Raw genomic sequence first — 18,847 nt, 5'->3', positions numbered from 1 at the left:
GAAAAAAGAAACGGGAAAGTATAGAAAGAGATAAGGGGAAAAAGGAGGACACATAGAAGAGAGAGAAAAGAAAGAAAGAAAGAAAACCTCACAAATATTCTAAAATCCCTGTATTACATTTCACAATATGGAGACTTCAGAGCAACATACTTAATCCTTAAACTCTGGTTTCTATTCAGATCATATATACTTTTCACCTTTTACTAAGTAGCTTTCATTGTAATGGCGAAATCATTAGTTAAAGATCCTAGACATAGGAGTTTTTGTTGCTTTTTTGAATCTCATAGTGCTGCCACTTTTTGCTTTAATTTGGATACCTTCCTGGAACAAGCTACTATTTAAAGTGAGTTGATGCTATTTGCCATCAAATGATGCAGCTGGGGCACTTTCAAATGGTGCTTTGTAACTGCTCTGTAACATCTTTAGATGGAGGATGCTGCTTTTGCAACATTTATCAAAGAGAGAGAGAGCGAGAAACAGAAACAGAAACAAAGAGAGCCAGAGACAAAGAAACCTTTTGCTAATGCCTGAAAGCAAGATTCCCAATATCTAGCCAACCCCCTAAAGTAGCTTCTTTTGCAGAAAACAAATGCAGTGGCGTAGCGTGGGTTGTCAGCACCCGGGGCAAGGCAAGTAATTTGTGCCCCCAAACCCATGGATTTGCGTCCCTTAACCCGTGGATTTGCGCCCCCTAACCCTAACCCCCAGATGTTGCGCCCGGTGCGGCCGGGCCCCCCTGCACCCCCCACACTACGCCACTGAACAAATGTGATTGCTTAAGCAGAATGACAATAATTTGTGGGTTCTTGTGTGAAGATGGAAAAGCATGCAAGGATCAGCTCTAGCCGGTACATCCACCAGTGCAATCATATTACACAGAACACCTTTTAGAAAGCAAGATTTTAGCTTGGGGCCTTGTTCACAAATGCCTGTATAGTGTGCATCATGTCAGGTACACCCAGTAGGTGGCAGCAGAGTGTGTAAACAGGGTCTATAGGAAAGCACTGAGATCTGGGATGTATCTCCTCCCACCTACTGAACACAATAGCTCATTCACAAGTTATGTTTGGTGCGGCAGTTGCTTCACCCATCAGAAGGGCCACATTTTCAGCATTTGTTCCCATTCTGACACAATCAGGCACATTAAGCCAATCACCCATCTCCCACTAACCTTCTGAGAAAAACCCCATCCCACCCTCCCACTATATCTAAAGGTCTGGTGACTTCTCTTTCAGTGTATTTGAAGAAGTGTGCATGCACACCAAAGCTTATACCCAGAACAAACTTAGTTGGTCTCTAGGGTGCTACTGGACAGGTTTTTTAAATTTTATTTATTTATTTCAACATAGCTCATACATCATTTTATTCAATGGGTATATAAGTCGTTTCCCCATCACTTCAGACAGCAGGGTGGAAGCAGTGGCCTTCCAGGAGTTTTTGGACTCCAACTACCATCAGTCAACATGGCCAATGATAAGGGATTATGGGACTAGGAGTCCAACAACATCTAGGATATGGTTACCAGATTTTTTTCAATGAATCCTGGGACCCCCTTTTTTTTTTTTTTTTTTTGAAGCTGAGTAGCAACAAGGAGTCAGTAGCGGGGATGGTGAGGCAAAAGACCCTGGGCCCAAGCACACATGCATATTGTATAAAGGTGCAAACCCCTTCCTTCTCACCCTGTGAAACATAAATGCACAGTCACAGGTGGGCAGCTGTTGCCCAGTTTTTTTTTTAAAAAAACCCTCTGCGCATTTATGTTTCACAGGGTGCAAAAGAAGGGCATTGTACCTTGCCTGGCAGAGAAGCCACGCACCTTGCACCCCTCCTGGGCAATGCCTGCCCGCCCGTGACTCCCAAGCCTCCCCCGATCTGTCAAAACAAAGGGGGGAGGGGGGAGGAGATCTGTACCGCCAGACGTCCCTGGTTCTGCTTCAGCAGTGGCAGTGGCAGTGAGCAGCAGGCAGCTCCTGAAGCCAGCCAGAGCCAACTGTGCTATCAGGCTGGCTCAGGGCTGCTGAGGCTGCCACTGCCATGTTTCCCAGGGACAAATTTGTAAATCTGGGGACGTTCCGGGGACAGAATCTGTCCGGGGACAGATTTGCAAATCCGGGGACGTCTGGTTACCCTAATCCAGGAGGCCCATAGGTTCTCCATATCTGATCCAGGATTTAGAGACACACCACCTGAACATGAATGTAGTTAATAGAACTAGCAATTTCATTAAGTTGTTGAATCTTTGTAAAACATCTTGGATCCATTCCAGTCTGGCTTCTGACCAGGTCATGGCACTAAAACTGCCTTGGGCACCCTTGTTGATGACATCTATCAGGTGAGAATTATGGATACTGTGACCCTCCTTGTCCTCCTTCATCTCTCCATAGCTTTCAATACTGTGGACCACAGTGTCTTTCTCAAGTATCTCAGAGAGGTGGGAGCTGGAGTGCCTATACATCAGTGGTTTTGCTCTTACTTCTAGGGCTGCTTCCAGAATGTATTCATGGGAGGTTCCAGTTCAGCACTATGGGAGTTGTCCTGTGGTACCACAGTGTACCATATTGCCCCTCATGCTATTTAACAACTTTAGGAAGCCTCTGTGATTTGGCATGAAGTGTCATCAATATACAAATGACACCCAGCTCTAGCTCTCTGTCTCATCTGAATAATAAGAGGCAATTGAGGTGTTAGACCAATTCTTGGAGGTAGTGATGAGTTGGATGTGGGCCAATAAAATGAATCCCTGAAATGACAGAGGTGTTATGTGTCTTGGAGGATTTTTAAGATTAGAAGTGCTTAATCCTTGACACATCCTTAATTTCCTATAGCCCCAAGGGAAGTGAGAAACAGCACTTACAACAGACAAGGTAGAGTTTATTCCCTTTGGGGAAATCATTTTAATTCATTAATAGTTTCTAATCCCTCAGGATTAGCACTGCGTGCAGTAGTAAGGAGTGCCCTGCATATTTAATTGTGTCCAATAGATGACACTTAATTTCCACAGTCCCTTTAGATGTTAAAGTTTTGAACCATTTGTGGTGCCTCGTTCCGGTAATTTCTTCCAACAGACATGTCATGGATGACGCAATATACCCCTAGATGCACTTGTGCCAATAAGCTCAAGTGTAGAGGACGGAGAGATACAAGGCTCTTCACAATTTCCCCTCATTTATGGTCTTTAACCATAGGAAGTGGGGATAGTTCCTGAAGACTGAACTGTCAGAGGACATTGGTTCTCAAAGGGGTGGCATGAACTTGACTGTAAACCATTGCTAAGTCCAGTAGAGCACTACTGCTACTACTAGTGTTATCATGATTTGTTTTATTTTGTCGCTGTTTACATTTATAGCCCACCTTCCCTCCAAGGGGCTCAAGGTGGTGTTCATAGTTCTCCCCCCCTCCCCACCATATTCTCACAACAACTCCATGAGGTTGATTAGGCAGTGGGATTGTGACTGCCCCAAGGTTACCCAAAGTTACCTAGGCTGAGTCAGGATTTGAACTGTGGTCTCCCAGGTCCTAAAGCAACAATGTAACCACTACATCACACTGACTAAATTACCCTTTAAAATCCTATCCATGTCTACTAAGAAGTAATTCCTATTATGTTCACTGGAACTTACTCCCAATTAAGTGTGCATAGGATTGCCGCTTGAGTGTTATATATGAATGACTTGCATGGGTTGCATGCATAAATGGGGGAGAAATCCAGTTCAGTTCCTATTTAAAGGTGAATCAACCTAATTTGAACTTTCCAAAACAATACATGAACTGAAACACAGTCATCCTTCAGAATTCACACTTCTCCGAATTTTGCAATGCAGTTCTCTAGCCACCTGTGTACCAAAAAACAACAACAACAACGGGTAAAATGTTGATACAAATGCATACATGAATGAAAACATGCAAAAACACACTGTAGCAGGAGAAATGGCTTTGCAGAAATGCATATACAGTGGTCCCTCTACTTGCGGACGCAATCCGTTCCAGGGTGCTGTTCGCACCCCGAAAAGTGTGCAACTAGAGCGGCGCTTCTGCGCAAGCGCAGAGCACAATAGAGTGCTTCTGTGCATGTGTGAAGCATGCAGAGGGCTTCTGCGCAAGCACACGTGGCAAAACCTGGAAGTATACACTTCCGGGTTTGCCGCATTCGCAAGCCGAAAAGACACAACATGAACCTAATGCAACATGAGTTATGACTTTATTAGGCAAAGTTGCATACAATTAGGAGAAATTCACACTAAAATGCCGGTGAGTTTTCATGAGGACTATTTTCTTTAAAAATCACAAATAGATGTGGAAATAAAGTGTGCCAAACTTAAGACTGGAAAAATGAGGGAAAGAAACAAAAATGGACATGATTGCCTAGCAGCCCTAGTTATGTGCTGATCCCTATTCCAGATGGGTGGGGTATAAATAATAAATTATTATTATTATTATTAGCTGATAGGAATTGAAGTTCAGCAATAGCTGGAGGGCACCTCATTGGCTAACCCTGCTCTAGCACATGCCAACAGTTGAGAAGCCAGAAGTTAAGTTTCCAGGTTTTGTTTTTAGACTCTTGTGCTTTCAATACGTCTCACAAATCTGAGAATGTGATTCACTTCTTTCCCAGTTTTTGAAACACACCCTAGTCAGACTCTACTGATTTCATTTGCCTGGAGGTTGTGCACACGTTCCTCTTTTATTTCCCTATGCCTTTGCATCCTGCAGAATGTCATTTCTTTCACAAACTAGCTTGGATAAGCAACAGGCTATACAGGCTTGCATCCAATGGAAAAATACAATGGAATGTGCAGAAGAGGGGGCGTGGCCAAGGGCAGCTCAGCCAATGGGAAACGCGTGAAATAAGCAACGGGGAAATTCCTTTGACACGTTTTGCTTTCTTTAACTTTGAGAAAGAAAGGAAACTGCACGGGTTAGTTAAAGGAATTTCCTCCCCCTTCTTTTGTGATGTCATATGAAGGAGTGGATGAAAGAAGGCTGGTTAAAAGGAGCCCGGTTGCAGCAGCAGCAGCAGACAGACAGACAAGCAGCGACAGCAGCAGCACAAGGCAACATGAACTCCAGTGTTCAGAACAGAGAGCTGCTCAGTTGTGATGGGCTGGAGGACAGGGAAGGCATGCTGACTTTGCAGCCGGTCTGGGACTCCATCGTAACGCAGAAGGCTTTGCTCAAGTCACCCTTCTTCCCAGTCCTGTTCAACTTTACGCTATACACAGCTTTCTGCCTGCCGTTCATCACTCTGGACTTCTTCAGCACTCGAGTCCCAGCCTTGATAAAGTACAAAATCCAGCCCCAGAGTTCTCCCACTCTGAGTATGATGGCACTTTGCATGACTCAAAACGTCTACCACCACCTGGTCTGCATTTTCCCAGTGACTGTCGCTCATTGGTACTGGAGACCAGTGAGTTTGCCAGTGAAAGCTCCTGCCTTGCCGAGGCTCTTGCTGGACATAACGCTCTGCCTGCTGCTCTTTGACTTCCTGTATTTCCTGTGGCATCTGCTGCATCACCGGGTGCCATGGCTCTACAAGACCTTCCACAAGGTCCACCACAAGCACATCTCTACGTTTGCTCTCACCACCCAGTACGCCAGCATGTGGGAACTGCTTTGGCTGGGATTTTTTGCGGGGATCAGCCCGATGCTGCTGAAGTGTCATCCTTTGACGGAGATGACATTCTTCGTTGCCAACATCTGGTTTGCGGTGGAGGATCATTCTGGCTATGACTTGCCGTGGTCGACCCACAGACTGGTCCCATTTGGTCTGTATGGAGGAGCACCACACCATGATCTCCATCACTTGAAGTTCAAATTCAACTATGCCCCATACTTTACCCACTGGGACCGTCTCTTTGGAACTCTTAGCCATGCTGTCGGGGAAAATGACATGACAGAGAAGCTGGCCAGAAGCTGAGTTCAGCCATCCTCTCCAGATTAACCGTTTGGAAACAAACCTACACCATTGCACTGCACTTATTTATATTAATGTATTTATGGAACAGTTTTTGTGAAGTATGCATAGCCCTATGGTTGTTTGGAATAAGCAATTTTAATGAAGCCATCAGAGAGAGGCTATCACTGTGAGTCCATTTTCTTTTGGTTATCCAAGCTTTTATAAGGCTAATGTGTATGCTCAGTGTGTATGTAAGAGAGTTTCTGCTTGCTGAAATGAGAAGATGAGTTGTGAGAGTCAAATTAATGCTTATTATGATTCCTATGGAATATATCTTGGCTTCATATTGGAAATAAAATATGGACATACAAAGAGAAAAGAAGAAGAAGCATCTAACCTGATAACATTTCTGATGACTGTCAATAGATCTAATGGATATGTGATTTGTTCTAATTTGTTCAGTCAGAATTATTTATGTTTTATTATTTTATACTGGAAAAATAAATATTTATATTGTTCCATTTCCCCCCTTTTGTGTTTATTTTCCACACTATTTTTCAAAAGCAATGGAATAGATTTTTCTAGGTGACCAATTTGACAACCCAATCTTATGCATGCCAACCCAAAAGTGACCTTTATTTATTTCCATTTGACTTACTCCCAAATACGTGTGTCTAGGATTTCAGTCGTAGATCCACACGATACATTTAAAGGATATTCAACACACATTTAAAGCACATGGCTTCCTCCAAAGAATCCAGGGAACTGTAGTTTCTGCCTCACAGAATTACCATATCTAGCACTCTTAACAAACTACAGCTCCCAGAATTCTTTGAAATAAGTCATATTAAATGTATAGTCTGCATACACAGCAGAAAGAGGTGATACAATTCTCAAGTGGCAAGGTAGACCACACCACTTCAGACCGCATGTGAAAAAGCTTCCTAAAAGTAAAACAAAAACACAACCTATTATAACCAGCCAACTTCTTGCCGTGTTGATCTTCTACCTGCAGCTTCAGGAGGGTATTAAATCATGTGATATCCACCCTCCCCCGGTAGTCTGAATTTGAAGAGCCCAACTACCCCTTTAAAACCTTATTGTGTCATTCTGCTACATGTGAAGATCAAGCCTCACAATGTAATCCTATGCATGTTTACTCAGAAGTAAGCTCCCATGATCAGTGCATGAAGAAAAGCATTCTCAGTTTCCTAAACTGTGATTTCTGCCATCCCCTCCAGCTAATCACACTACATTTAAAGTTCATTCAAAGGGATATGGACTACATCAGTGGCAGAATCTGGAAAATATTCTTTTTAGGAAGGGAAAAAAAGAGTAAAAGCTCCTTCCTAAATATCCTCCTTCCTAGACATTTGTGCTGGCATATTTGCATACGATGCTGGTGTACCGCTGTTGCAGTGATGCTTATATAACTGCTTATAACCTGTCCTAAGCATTGTGGTGCAGCCAAATTAGCATTTTTCTATAGGGACAGTTCCTTTTTAACTTCCAGGATCCCCCCTCTCATATCATCTATCTATCTATCTATCTATCTATCTATCTATCTATCTATCTATCTATCATCTATCTATCTATCATCTATCTATCTATCTATCTATCTATCTATCTATCTATCTATCTATCTATCATCTATCTATCATCTATCTATCTATCTATCTATCTATCTATCTATCTATCTATATCTATCATCTATCTATTATCTATATCTATATCTATCTATCTATCATCTATCTATCATCTATCTATCTATCTATCTATCTATCATCTATCTATCTATCTATCTATCTATCTATCTATCTATCTATCATCTATCTATCATCTATCTATCTCTATCATCTATTATCTATCTGTCTGTCTATCTATCTATCTATCTATCTATCTATCTATCTATCTATCTATCATCTATCTATCTATCATCTAATCATCTATCATCTATCTATCTATCATCATCTATCTAACTGAAATAATTCAAAACAGTAAAAGAAAAGGCGAAAAGGAAAGGACCAGCAACAGCAGAACATAACAGAGCATAGAAGAAAAATTAATGGAAAATTAATGCAGTAGATTTTCTCAGACATTGAGCTGAGACCTACACATGGGACTTGGGCCACTTTCAGTTGAGTCTCAGTTACCTGCACCATCCCCGCTAGCCATGTCTTTCAGCTGGACCAGCAAGTGCTTGCATGCTGGCAAAGATGGCTGAGAGACAGAGAAGTTTGTGGGTGGGGTGGAAATGGAAGGATTTAATAATTTCCAAAGACAAATCAGATATCAGTAGAAAATGTCAGTAACTGCCAGCTGTAGTATGGCAATTTCTGCTTCCAGAATTCTGTGACTGTTGGGCTCTCAGTTGTTGTCAACCCTTCCAAGTGAGCCCTGGGGGTAGAAAGTCTAAGAGCCCCAGCAGTAGAAGGTTTGGGGAAACCTATGTGATCAGGCATCCTATAGAAATGATTAACAAATATTGTAATTAACTCAGCCCTTCAATTTCTATTTCTAATGAGATATTTGTGGGTCGTGGGCAGTCTATCTACATACTTATGGGTGGATATGTTTGTATGCCCCTCTTTGCAGTTGTTGTTGTTAAAATTGGTATACCACCCTTCATCCAGTAGATTTTATTATTAAACATTAGCCAGGGAGACATGGGTTTGCTGTTTTCATATGAGTTCATGGCTAGCTCTGTGGGGATTTGACCACTGGAAGCAATGATCAGAATCCAGCACTGAAACCACTTACTACATACCCACCAACATTTTAACCCTCCAACATCTGGGACATGGCTCTGTTCCTGTGTGAGTCATGCGACCCATGCAAGATCACCTAGCCTCAAAAACACATTTTGGGGCAAACTGCATGGGATCACAGTCTCATGCCATATCATGGAGCCCAAAAACACATGTTTTGGGGCTCTGTGATTGCACACAAGGTCATGATCTGGCATATTCTTTCCCACACATTCATTTTTGGGCTCCAAGATCATGCATTTTTGGAGACCCACAGTGCCCAAAAACCGGATGCCCTGATTTTATCAGGCCAGTTGATGGGTATGTTACTACACTGACTCATGCATGGGAAAGTGTCTAATGCATCCGTTCCTCTTCAAGAAAACAAGCCTTTATGTTTTGAAATTCCCAAATCTAGGAACATAGGAAGCTGCCTTATACTGAGTCCGACCACAGGCCCATCTTGCTCCATGCTGTATCTAAATTGTGCAGCTGTTGTTCTCCTGGGTATCAGACAAGGGTCTTTCTCTGTCTTACCTTGAGATGCCTGGGACTGAACATATCCTTACTGTACTCAGTGCATCTATACTGGAGATTATTCAGATTGGATCTGGGACCTTTGATCTCAAAGCATATGCCCTGCCACCGAGCCATAAATCAGATGATGAGACCTTTAGACACACTTCTCATGTTTTAGTACAGCAAGTTTCAGGACTGGCACCATATTGCAGCTATTGGGTGGTTTTTAACTGTTTTAGTGTTCTGGCTCACCCCTGACATGGATGGTACAATTTTCTCCATGTCACTCCAAATGCCTTCCTTAAGTCTGGGTTGGTGTTACCTTCGTGAGTAGCCAAAGCACACCATGTGTGATTATATCCTCTGCATGGACAGCTCTAAAAGGTGCTGCAAAGTTTAAGTGGTGGCTGTAAAGTATAACTGGCCTGTAAAATTGCCTGGGTGGAGGCAGCCTTTAAATAAAATAGATGGGACCTGAGTCATTTGCAACATGGTTACAGCACCCATGTGAAAGGTCACACCAGAGCCCTGTTTTCCAATCCTGCATCAGAGACCACATTCAGAGTTGTATGAGGCTCAGGAGACTTGCACACACAGCTTTCATATTCCCACCCAGCTTTCTCTGCCTAGGCCTTGCAACAGGTAGGTAGCTGTGTTGGTCTGCCATAGTCGAAACAAAATAAAAAAATATCCTTCCAGTAGCACCTTAGAAACCAACTAAGTTTGTTATTGGTATGAGATTTCGTGTGCATGCACAGAAAAGCTCATACCAATAAGAAACTTAGTAGGCCTCGCAAGCTCCTTTTGCCCGAGGCATGAAAAGTGGTGATTGGATACAAAGCACTGAAGGGCTAGTTGCACTTTTTTGTGTTTGAGTAAAGGTGGAAGGCTAAGAGGGGCAAATAAAAACAGTTTTCATAGTTGCAGATGACCCTTGTGGTAGAAATAAAGTGTGGGGAACAGAGCTATGTACATCACTGTTTTGATCTACTGGCTTCTTACACAGACTGTGTTGTCTCTCAAGCCTGCCCCTCCCTTGCACTCATCAGCAGAGGCCCTTCAACCATCATCAGAGGTCGGATTGGTTGGAGTGAAGGACAGGGCCTAGACCGGGAAATGCAGTTGGTCCCTCTTTTGGTGTGCTGCCAACATCTTTTGTTCTGCCACAACTTCAACTTGGTTTACATTCCTCTTCCTCTTCAATGTATGGGTTCTGTTTTTTGTTTTTTTAAATCTTTTGTTTTGGTCTTTTTTGTTTTATGGATTGCATATTGTTTTGATTGATGGTATACAACTGAAAGGTATGATATATGCCCAACACTTATGAGTACAAATGGACTGTGGAAGTAATTAAGATAGCTATCTACTGATCTTCACAGCTGCTCTGTTGGTGACTTCCTGAATCTATGGAAGACTTCCTGGATCTATGTAAAAGCAAGTTGGATCTTCTTCCACTGCATCATAGGTTTGTACATCACACACATACATACCACAGCCATGTGAGGAACAGCTTGCCATGTAGAAGGTTGAAGTCTCCCTTAAAGCAGTGCCTTCTGGTTCAGCATGGAGCAGAGCTGGGGAACATGTGGCACTCCTGATGCTGCTGGACTACAACTTCCACCATCCCTGATCACTGGCCATGCTGAATGAGTTTGGTGAGGTTAGAGTCCTAAAACATCTGGAGGGTTCCTCCGCCCTGGCACAGAATAAGGGCGGCACAGCTTTGGCACAGAATAAGGGTGGCACAGCTTTGATGGAAAGCTGACCAATGGGTCTTTCCCTATGCCCAAGCCTCAGATCAAGGGGGAAATGATTTACATTGTGAAAATAGGTCAAACCACATAGGCATGCTACTTCCTGTTTGACATGCTTAAACCAGAAGCTGTCAGAGATTTAGTAATAGATTATTCTATTTTTCTTTGTACAGTAACTAGTCATTCACCAAATGCGAACACTTTCCATAAAGCTGGTGGGTGTGCTGATGGTTTCGCGTTTTGATTGCTCATGCTGTTGTTGCGAATATATCCCTACTTTTAACAAATCCAGTTAAGTATCAGAAATAAAAACTCCTGGAGAGTTCACACCATCCATATATAGTTAAAGGCAACATGTTCGATCTTGCTCTGCTTCCTTCTTTCTGACAGTTTCGAGACCTGGAGCCTTGAAAATGCTTTGCCTGGTAATGGAAAATTGTTAGAATATTTCATGCAGCTAGTACGGGCTTTGAGCAGGATTAGATTTAGGGACTGAGACCCAGGCTCAGCTGACCTGGGCAAAAAGTTCATATTTACTTTTAGAACTGAGCTGGGTTACCAGGATTTCAATGACATTTTAAAAATTGTTGTTTTTCACAGTGAAAAATACAATACTGCTGTGCATTCAAACACTGTACTTGTGATAATTCTAGTGTTATCATAGTGTTACAAAAGTTGAGTTCACCCCCCCCACACACACTTTCTGCCAAGTGGCGGTAAGAGCCCCCAGGCACTCACCCAGGGTTTGTGCTTCGTTGGAGAATTGAAAACACGGTGGAGACTGCAGTCTCCAGCTAGCACAGTTGATAGTCATGGAACATGGAAACTGTAGTCCAATAACATCTGCAGGGCTACAAGTTAGGCTGTGTCCAGGTGGTAGGCAGTCATGATGCTAACTCAGCAGTTGTGCACTAAATTAGTACAGTGGTACCTTGGGTTAAGTACTCAATTCGTTCCAGAGGTCTCTTCTTAACCTGAAACTGTTCTTAACCTGAAGCACCACTTTAGCTAATGGGGCCTCCTGATGCTGCCGCGCCGCCAGAGCCCAATTTCTGTTCTCATCCTGAAGCAAAGTTCTTAACCTGAAGCACTATTTCTGGGTTAGCGGAGTCTGTAACCTGAAGCGTATGTAACCTGAAGCATATGTAACCTGAGGCACCACTGTAATGCAGAAAGCTAACCACCTGGGCACATACAAAACCTGCACATGAAACATAATGCAAGAAGTAATTTTCTACGTAATTTTAGAACAAATCACTCCTGATCTGCCCATGATCTCAATGGGTGTATTTTGCCTAAATGCCACCCATTGTAAAGGGCACCAGGAAGTCAGAATCTAATTATATGGATCATCACTACTGGAGCTTGTGGTGTGTTTGTCTAAGCAATCAGGATGCGCTGCTGAACAACATCTGAGCCACATAAGAGAAAGAGAGAGAGACAGAGAGAAAAGCAGTTCAAATCCTGTTGGGGGAAAATATAAGAGGGAAGGGGTGCAGTGAGCAGTGACATCAGGCACAGATGGTGGGTGACAACACTTCCTCCAGGTAACAATGGTGATTACATTCGACTTGAGGGAACTCAGCAGGGAAGGGGGAAATATTTCAGCTGCTGCTTTTCTCTGCAAGATTCTTTTAATAGTATGGATGTCCATAAAGGAGGAAATGCAACAAGACAAAGAAGATGAGATGCTAGCTTTTGTGTGTGCATTGGTCACAAGTGTCTGATTTTGTAGGTCCATTATAGGAGCATGCCTGAGTGTACAGGGGGGTCTCAGTTTAGAGCAGTGGAGGCTGGTCCATTTGGGTACATGAGGGCACTGCTACACCAACCTCAGTCAGCCCTGCCTGCCTGCCTGCATACAGACAGCCCAGGACTTGACAACACCTGTCAACTTCCCCTTCGTCCTTAGTCTCAGTGTTGCCCATGTAGAATTCAGCAGCGAGGAGGAGGAGGATGGCGGCAAAACTAGAATTAGTTGTCTCTGCTTGCTATTGGCTCTGGTTCTACCTCCTGTTTTCTGCCCTACCAATCACAATGGGCATCAGCCACTAGTTCAGAATATCTAAATGCATCTGTCTAAAGGCACAAGCAGAACTGTGAATGAACCCTAACTCCCATCCCTGGCTACCTCTAAGGGCTCATCCAGATTTCCTTTTGTGCTGCACGTGTCTGAGTGTTTTTTTCCTGGCACTCACAGAAAATCCAATTGCCATTTGCTCCAATTCAGCAGCAAAGCATAGGGAAAGCTCTGGGACAAACAACAACAACAATCACTGCCCAGAAGTGGAGTTTTGAAGCCCAGACCTGTGCCTAGAAACATGGCAAAAAAGGAAGTCTGGATGAGCCCTAAATCTCATAGGAAGGTTGAATAAAGTGCAAAAGCAAATGATCCTGTGATCTACAACTCTCAAAATCTTCTGAAGCCTTTAATTATGAACTCCAGTTATCGCTTGATCTTTGCACCCTAAAGGTTTCTTCTAATAGTGCCTGCTGCTTGTGTTCACTTCCTCATGCCATATAAGGGCTGCAGGAATATTGTAATGTGATCCTGAGGCGGAAAGGTGCGGCTGGCGGGGAGACAAGTCTCTCTAAGCAAAAAATGTGGGAGTTTCTACAGAACCAACCAGCAACAAAAGAAAACTTCCTGTGCCGGCATTTGTCTTTGAGAAACTTGGCACCCTTTCATATGACCTTTCAAAGACTCAGGAAGGAAGAAGAAGAAATACTGAACACCTAGTTGTATCAAACTAGGACTTGGGAGTTCAATTTCCCACTCTACCATGAAGCTCACTGGGTGACCTTGAGCCACCCTCTATCTCACAGCCTAACCAACCAAAGACGGTTGTTGTGAGGATAAAATGGAGAGCAGGGAGAACCAAGTGTGGCACCTTGAGGTCCTTGGAGGAAAGGGAATGAGCCTCCATCAAGGTAATACAGTTTAAAACATAATCATACTACTTTAAACAGGCATGCCTTCCCCCAAAGAACCCTGGGAACTGAAGTTTGTTGACATTGATTGCCAAACCACTCTGCTAATTGTAGATGTGTGAGGGGAATAGAGCTCTCCTAGCACCTCTGGGACGTGGGTGGCGCTGCGGGTAAAACCTCAGTGCCTAGGACTTGCTGATCGTATGGCCGGCGGTTCAAATCCCCGTGGCGGGGTGAGCTCCCATCGTTCGGTCCCAGCTCCTGCCGACCTAGCAGTTCGAAAGCACCCCTAAGTGCAAGTAGATAAATAGGGACCGCTTTATAGCGGGAAGGTAAACGGCGTTTCTGTGTGCTGCGCTGGTGCTGGCTCGCCAGCTGCAGCTTCGTCACGCTGGCCACGTGACCCGGAAGTGTCTTCGGACAGCGCTGGCTCCCGGCCTCTTGAGCGAGATGAGCACGCAACCCTAGAGTCGGACACGACTGGCCCGTACGGGCAGGGGTACCTTTACCTTTACCTTAGCATCTCTTAGCACTCTTAACAAACTACACTTCCCATGATTCTTCGGGGGAAGTCATGATTGTTCAAAGTGCTCAGAAACTGTGTTAAATGTATAGTGCAGATGTGGCCTGAATTTACATAAAGGAGTCTTTAAGACATATCTTAAATGAGAGAGTGGCCAATGATGATTTCTTGGTTGAACATTGAACCAGAAGAAGAAGAAGAAGAAGAAGAAGAAGAAGAAGAAGAAGAAGAAGAAGAAGAAGAAGAAGAAGAATTTATACACTGTCCCATCTGGCTGTGTTTCCCCAGCCACTCTGGGTAGCTCCCAACAGAATATTAAAAACACGATAAAAGATCAAACATTAAAAACTTCCCTAAACAGAGCTGCCTTCAGATGTCTTCTAAAAGTCAAATGGTTGTTTATTTCCTTGACATCTGATGGTAGGGTGTTGCACAGGGCGGGCACCACTACCAAGAAGACACTCTGCCTAGTTCCCTGTAACCTCGCAGTGAGGGAACTGCCAGAAGGCCCTTGGCACTGGACCTCAGTGTCCAGGCTGAACAATGGGGGTGGAGATGCTCCTTCAAGTATACTGGGCCGAGGCCGTTTAGGGCTTTAAAGGTCAGCACCAACACTTTGAATTGTGCTCGGCTCGAAAACGTACTGGGAGCCAATGTTGCTCTTTCAGGACCTGTGTCATATGGTCTCAGTGGCCACTCCCAGTCACAAATCTGGATTAATTGTAGTTTCCGGGTCACCTTCAAAGACAGCCCCACGTAGAGTGCATTGCAGTAGTCCAAGTGGGAGATAACTAGAATATGCATCACTCTGGAAATACATAAATATATAAAATCCTGAAAAGTAAATGGTCTATTGAGGAGGTATTCTCACATAGTTCATTCTGTTCCTGGATGACTGCTGAAACACACAGGGCTCATCCAGACTTCTTTTTGTGCCACCTTTCTAGGCACAGGGCTGGGATTTAAAGCTTCATGTCTGAGCCTTGATTTATCGATTGATTGATTGATTGATTGATTGATTGATTGTCCTGGCACTTTCTCCAGGAGTACCCACATTTAACTGCTATATCAGAGCAAACAGCAGCTGGATTTTCTGCTGATTGCCATTTGCTCCAATTCAGTGGTAAGACATGGGTTTCCCCTGGAAAAGTGCTATGCCCAACAAACACACACACAACTCAAGACACAAAGCCCTCAGTCCTGTGCAATAGGAAGTCTAGATGAGCCTATAGGCAATTTGTGATCATTTCTCAAAACAAGTGTCTTTGTATCTTAACTCTTCCTCAATTTGTCCTGATATAACAATGTCACTCATCGTTTGTATAAGAGCAAAGAGTGAAGTTATGAAGTGCAGTGGATCCGGGTGCCATAAAATGTGCTCAAAAAAATGTGTTCAGCAAACCCGAGGGCTCAAACTTGAAGCGAAGGTGTTGACAGAGATGGGTGTTGCTTTCATTTAGGACATTTGGATGCAGCAGGAAATAGGAGTGGCTGTGAAGTAATTGACTGTACCTTCCAAACAAGGAGTGATGTAACTCTGGGTGGCTCAGCCTCACTCCCACCTCTGAAGCTATGTGGACCCTTGGGCATGAGAGCATTCAGGTCATCGCCCTAGGCTGCTCATATCATAGTGGGACATGGATCACTCTTGGCGATTGCATAAGCACACAAAAAACAGGATGTGCAAGCATCCTGGGGACATGGAGCTGAAACAGCCACAACCTAAGAGGGAAAGGGTTTGATGAGCTGTAGAGCTTTGCATTTAGCAGGACCAAAGTACAAGACCAGATCTGAACATAATGCCATCATGAGAAAAATGCTTTCCTCTTGGGTTGAAACAGTAGAGGCATTTTAGCTGAGGAATTCACGTTTATAAGATATGTTCTTCAGAGCAGGTTGTTATACGGTCTTAATGATGATGGCTCTTTACCCATTGCTGAGTTTCTTGCATTTCTTAGGAATGAGTCTTGGTTAGGTGGACAACAACTGTGACTGAATTTGCATGCTTATTTTTTTATCTGCTGTGCTTTCCTCAGTTTGCCTATGGCATATTTATTCATCATGTTTGTGGCTGACATCCCAAACCTCAGTCCTTTCTGAGGCTGTGCCAAATAGGCTGTTTATTTTGTATACTGACTAATGCAACGAATGAACCACATGTGTGGCTGATGGCAAAAACCAAGCTACAAGGAGCTGGGGGTTTCCCACCCAAAATTTTCTGGCAACTTCTTCCTCTGCAAGGCATCTGGACTCAATAAAAAGCTCTGAGGGGGCTTCAATTTAGGGCTCTGTCTGGCCATAGGCAGCTGCTTTATTCTCTTCAAAGTTCAGAGAAATTCTATAGGAGTACAGTATTGCCACACTGAGCACGGAACTTATTACGTAACTAATTCCCCTGTCTTTGCTCCTCATAATTTGTAGCTGCTGGTGAGTATTGGGAAACTTTGTGAGCCAGATTTTTGTGGTTTATTCTGCTTAACAATACAGCAGAGAGAAGAAGTTCAACACTGACACCAGCTTAATGTTTGGGAACTACAGATAACCAGCTTCTAAGTTAGCCAGCAACCAGGCATATTTCCTGCTCATTTTACCTACCGGTACTTGTAGTGAGGGAGAAATGTGCAGTATCTATAGATAGTTTGGCTTTGTACTTTAATACAGTGTGTGTGTGTGTGTGTGGATTTGACTGAAGCATGGGTGTGGAAGAGGTGCTTAATCCTTTCTCTGTAGATCATTTTTCTGATCAACATTTGCTCGCTGTCCTTATTTTCCTACTTATAAGGAGAAAAATACTGGGGCCCGTCTATATTTTCTCCAGTGAGGACAAAAAGAGCTGGGCGGAAGCAGTTCTAATCAGACAACTATCTTGGGAAAGGCTTAAAAACCCTTCCCATTGGATCTGCTCAGATCAGATTCAAAGCCTTGCTGCAGCTGCATTGAAACAAAAGTTTAAAATGTGAGGAGACAGCGCACAATCTTCATGCTTAGCTTTGCCTTTAGCATCAATAATTTTGCTGAATACTTTTAATCAGGTGAGTTCAGTAAACTGTTTCCACATTTAACCACACACACTGACTTACTGGCTTCAATCCACCATTTGACTCACCAAATTCTTCCATACCACAACTCTCCCTTGCCAAAAGTTACCTGGTTCAGCCCTGCCCTTTGGTTTGCCCATGTTGTTACAGTTGCTATAAGGGCAGAGGGAAATGTTCAAGTGCCTAGTGCTGCAGAAAGTCTGGCCCTATTACCACCGCTTGGCTACAACCACCTTGATGGCTATGTTCTACCGCTATAGCTGGAGGCACTAAGCTTCTGAAATCTAGTTACTGGAAAACCATACGAAGACAGAGCACTGTTGCTCTAAGGTCCTGCTTGCAGGCTTCACATAGACATCTAGTTGGCCACTATGATGGCTCAGTGCTAGACTAGATGGGTCACTGGCCTGATCCAGCAGGGTTAATCTTACATTCTTATTCCAGAATCCATTGCTCCCATAGCAAACAATTCAGTTAGTATAGCTGAATGCACCAAGGCAACCCCAAAATCCAGAGGCCTGAACAATCAGTATTCCAGATTCTGGAGAAACTTTTGAGTGCATAGAACAGGGGTCTGCAACCCGCGGCTCCGGAGCCGCATGTGGCTCTTTTACAACTTTGCCGCGGCTCCGGGGCGGATACTAGCGAGGGGAAGAGGCACATTGTGCGCCCCAACACTCCCCACTGTGGCGGGCGCTGTACTGGCTGTGACGTCGCATGGCTGTCCCGACGTCACCTTCCCGCCCGCCCGCTACATTGTAAGGGGCATGTACGCTGGTCACTGCATTGAAAGGGGGCATGTACGCTGGTCACTGTTTTGAAGGGAGTGAAGAACACACACACAAAAAAAGGTAAACTGTTAATTTAACATTTATTTCTATGAGGAGGAGTAATTCTGAGGGGTCAAACAAAGAAATAATAAAAAAGTGACAAAAAAGTTATTTTTATAATGACGAGTTTTGCGGCTCCCTTTTTTTTTTTCCTTCGGAAACGGGTCCAAGTGGCTCTTTTTGTCTTAAAGGTTGCAGACCCCTGGCATAGAACTATGTGGGTAAAGAGTTTGTGTGTGGAGGGTGTAATGTCAGGGAGAGCACCGCTCTGCTCCAGTCAACTCACCAGCTGACAATACCTGAGCAGGGCCTCTGTGGTTCCTTATCATCTTAAAACCAGCCCACTGCTGACATTAATCTTAAGTTATTTCTGCGACCCAAACTACAGTGGTACCTCGGGTTACAGACACTTCAGGTTACAGATGCTTCAGGTTACAGACTCCGCTAACCCAGAAATAGTACCTCGGGTTAAGAACTTTGCTTCGGGATGAGAACAAAAATCGCATGGCAGCAGCGCAGCAGCAGTGGGAGGCCCCATTAGCTAAAGTGGTGCTTCAGGTTAAGAACAGTTCAAATTAAGAATAGACCTCCAGAATGAATTAAGTTCTTAAC

At 43.8% G+C, this 18,847-nt stretch overlaps 1 protein-coding gene across 1 annotated transcript; it reads left to right on the top strand.

Moving 5' to 3' along the window:
* Window positions 1–4,889: 4,889 nt before the first annotated feature.
* CH25H (cholesterol 25-hydroxylase) lies at window positions 4,890–6,418 on the top strand. Its single transcript, XM_083740035.1, has one exon. The coding sequence runs from the start codon at window positions 4,958–4,960 to the stop codon at window positions 5,912–5,914; it is 957 nt and encodes a 318-aa protein (XP_083596161.1). The 5' UTR covers window positions 4,890–4,957; the 3' UTR covers window positions 5,915–6,418.
* The last annotated feature ends 12,429 nt before the right edge of the window (window positions 6,419–18,847 follow it).

This window comes from Podarcis gaigeae (genome assembly GCF_964106915.1).
Source record: "Podarcis gaigeae genome assembly, chromosome: 5".
Taxonomy (NCBI): Eukaryota; Metazoa; Chordata; class Lepidosauria; order Squamata; family Lacertidae; genus Podarcis; species Podarcis gaigeae.
The sequence above is the reverse complement of the archived record's forward strand: the minus strand, read 5'-3'. Positions and strand labels throughout refer to the sequence as shown.

Coding starts and splice junctions, on each gene's coding strand:
- CH25H (XM_083740035.1), top strand. CDS start 4,958: ATGAAGGAGTGGATGAAAGAAGGCTGGTTAAAAGGAGCCCGGTTGCAG.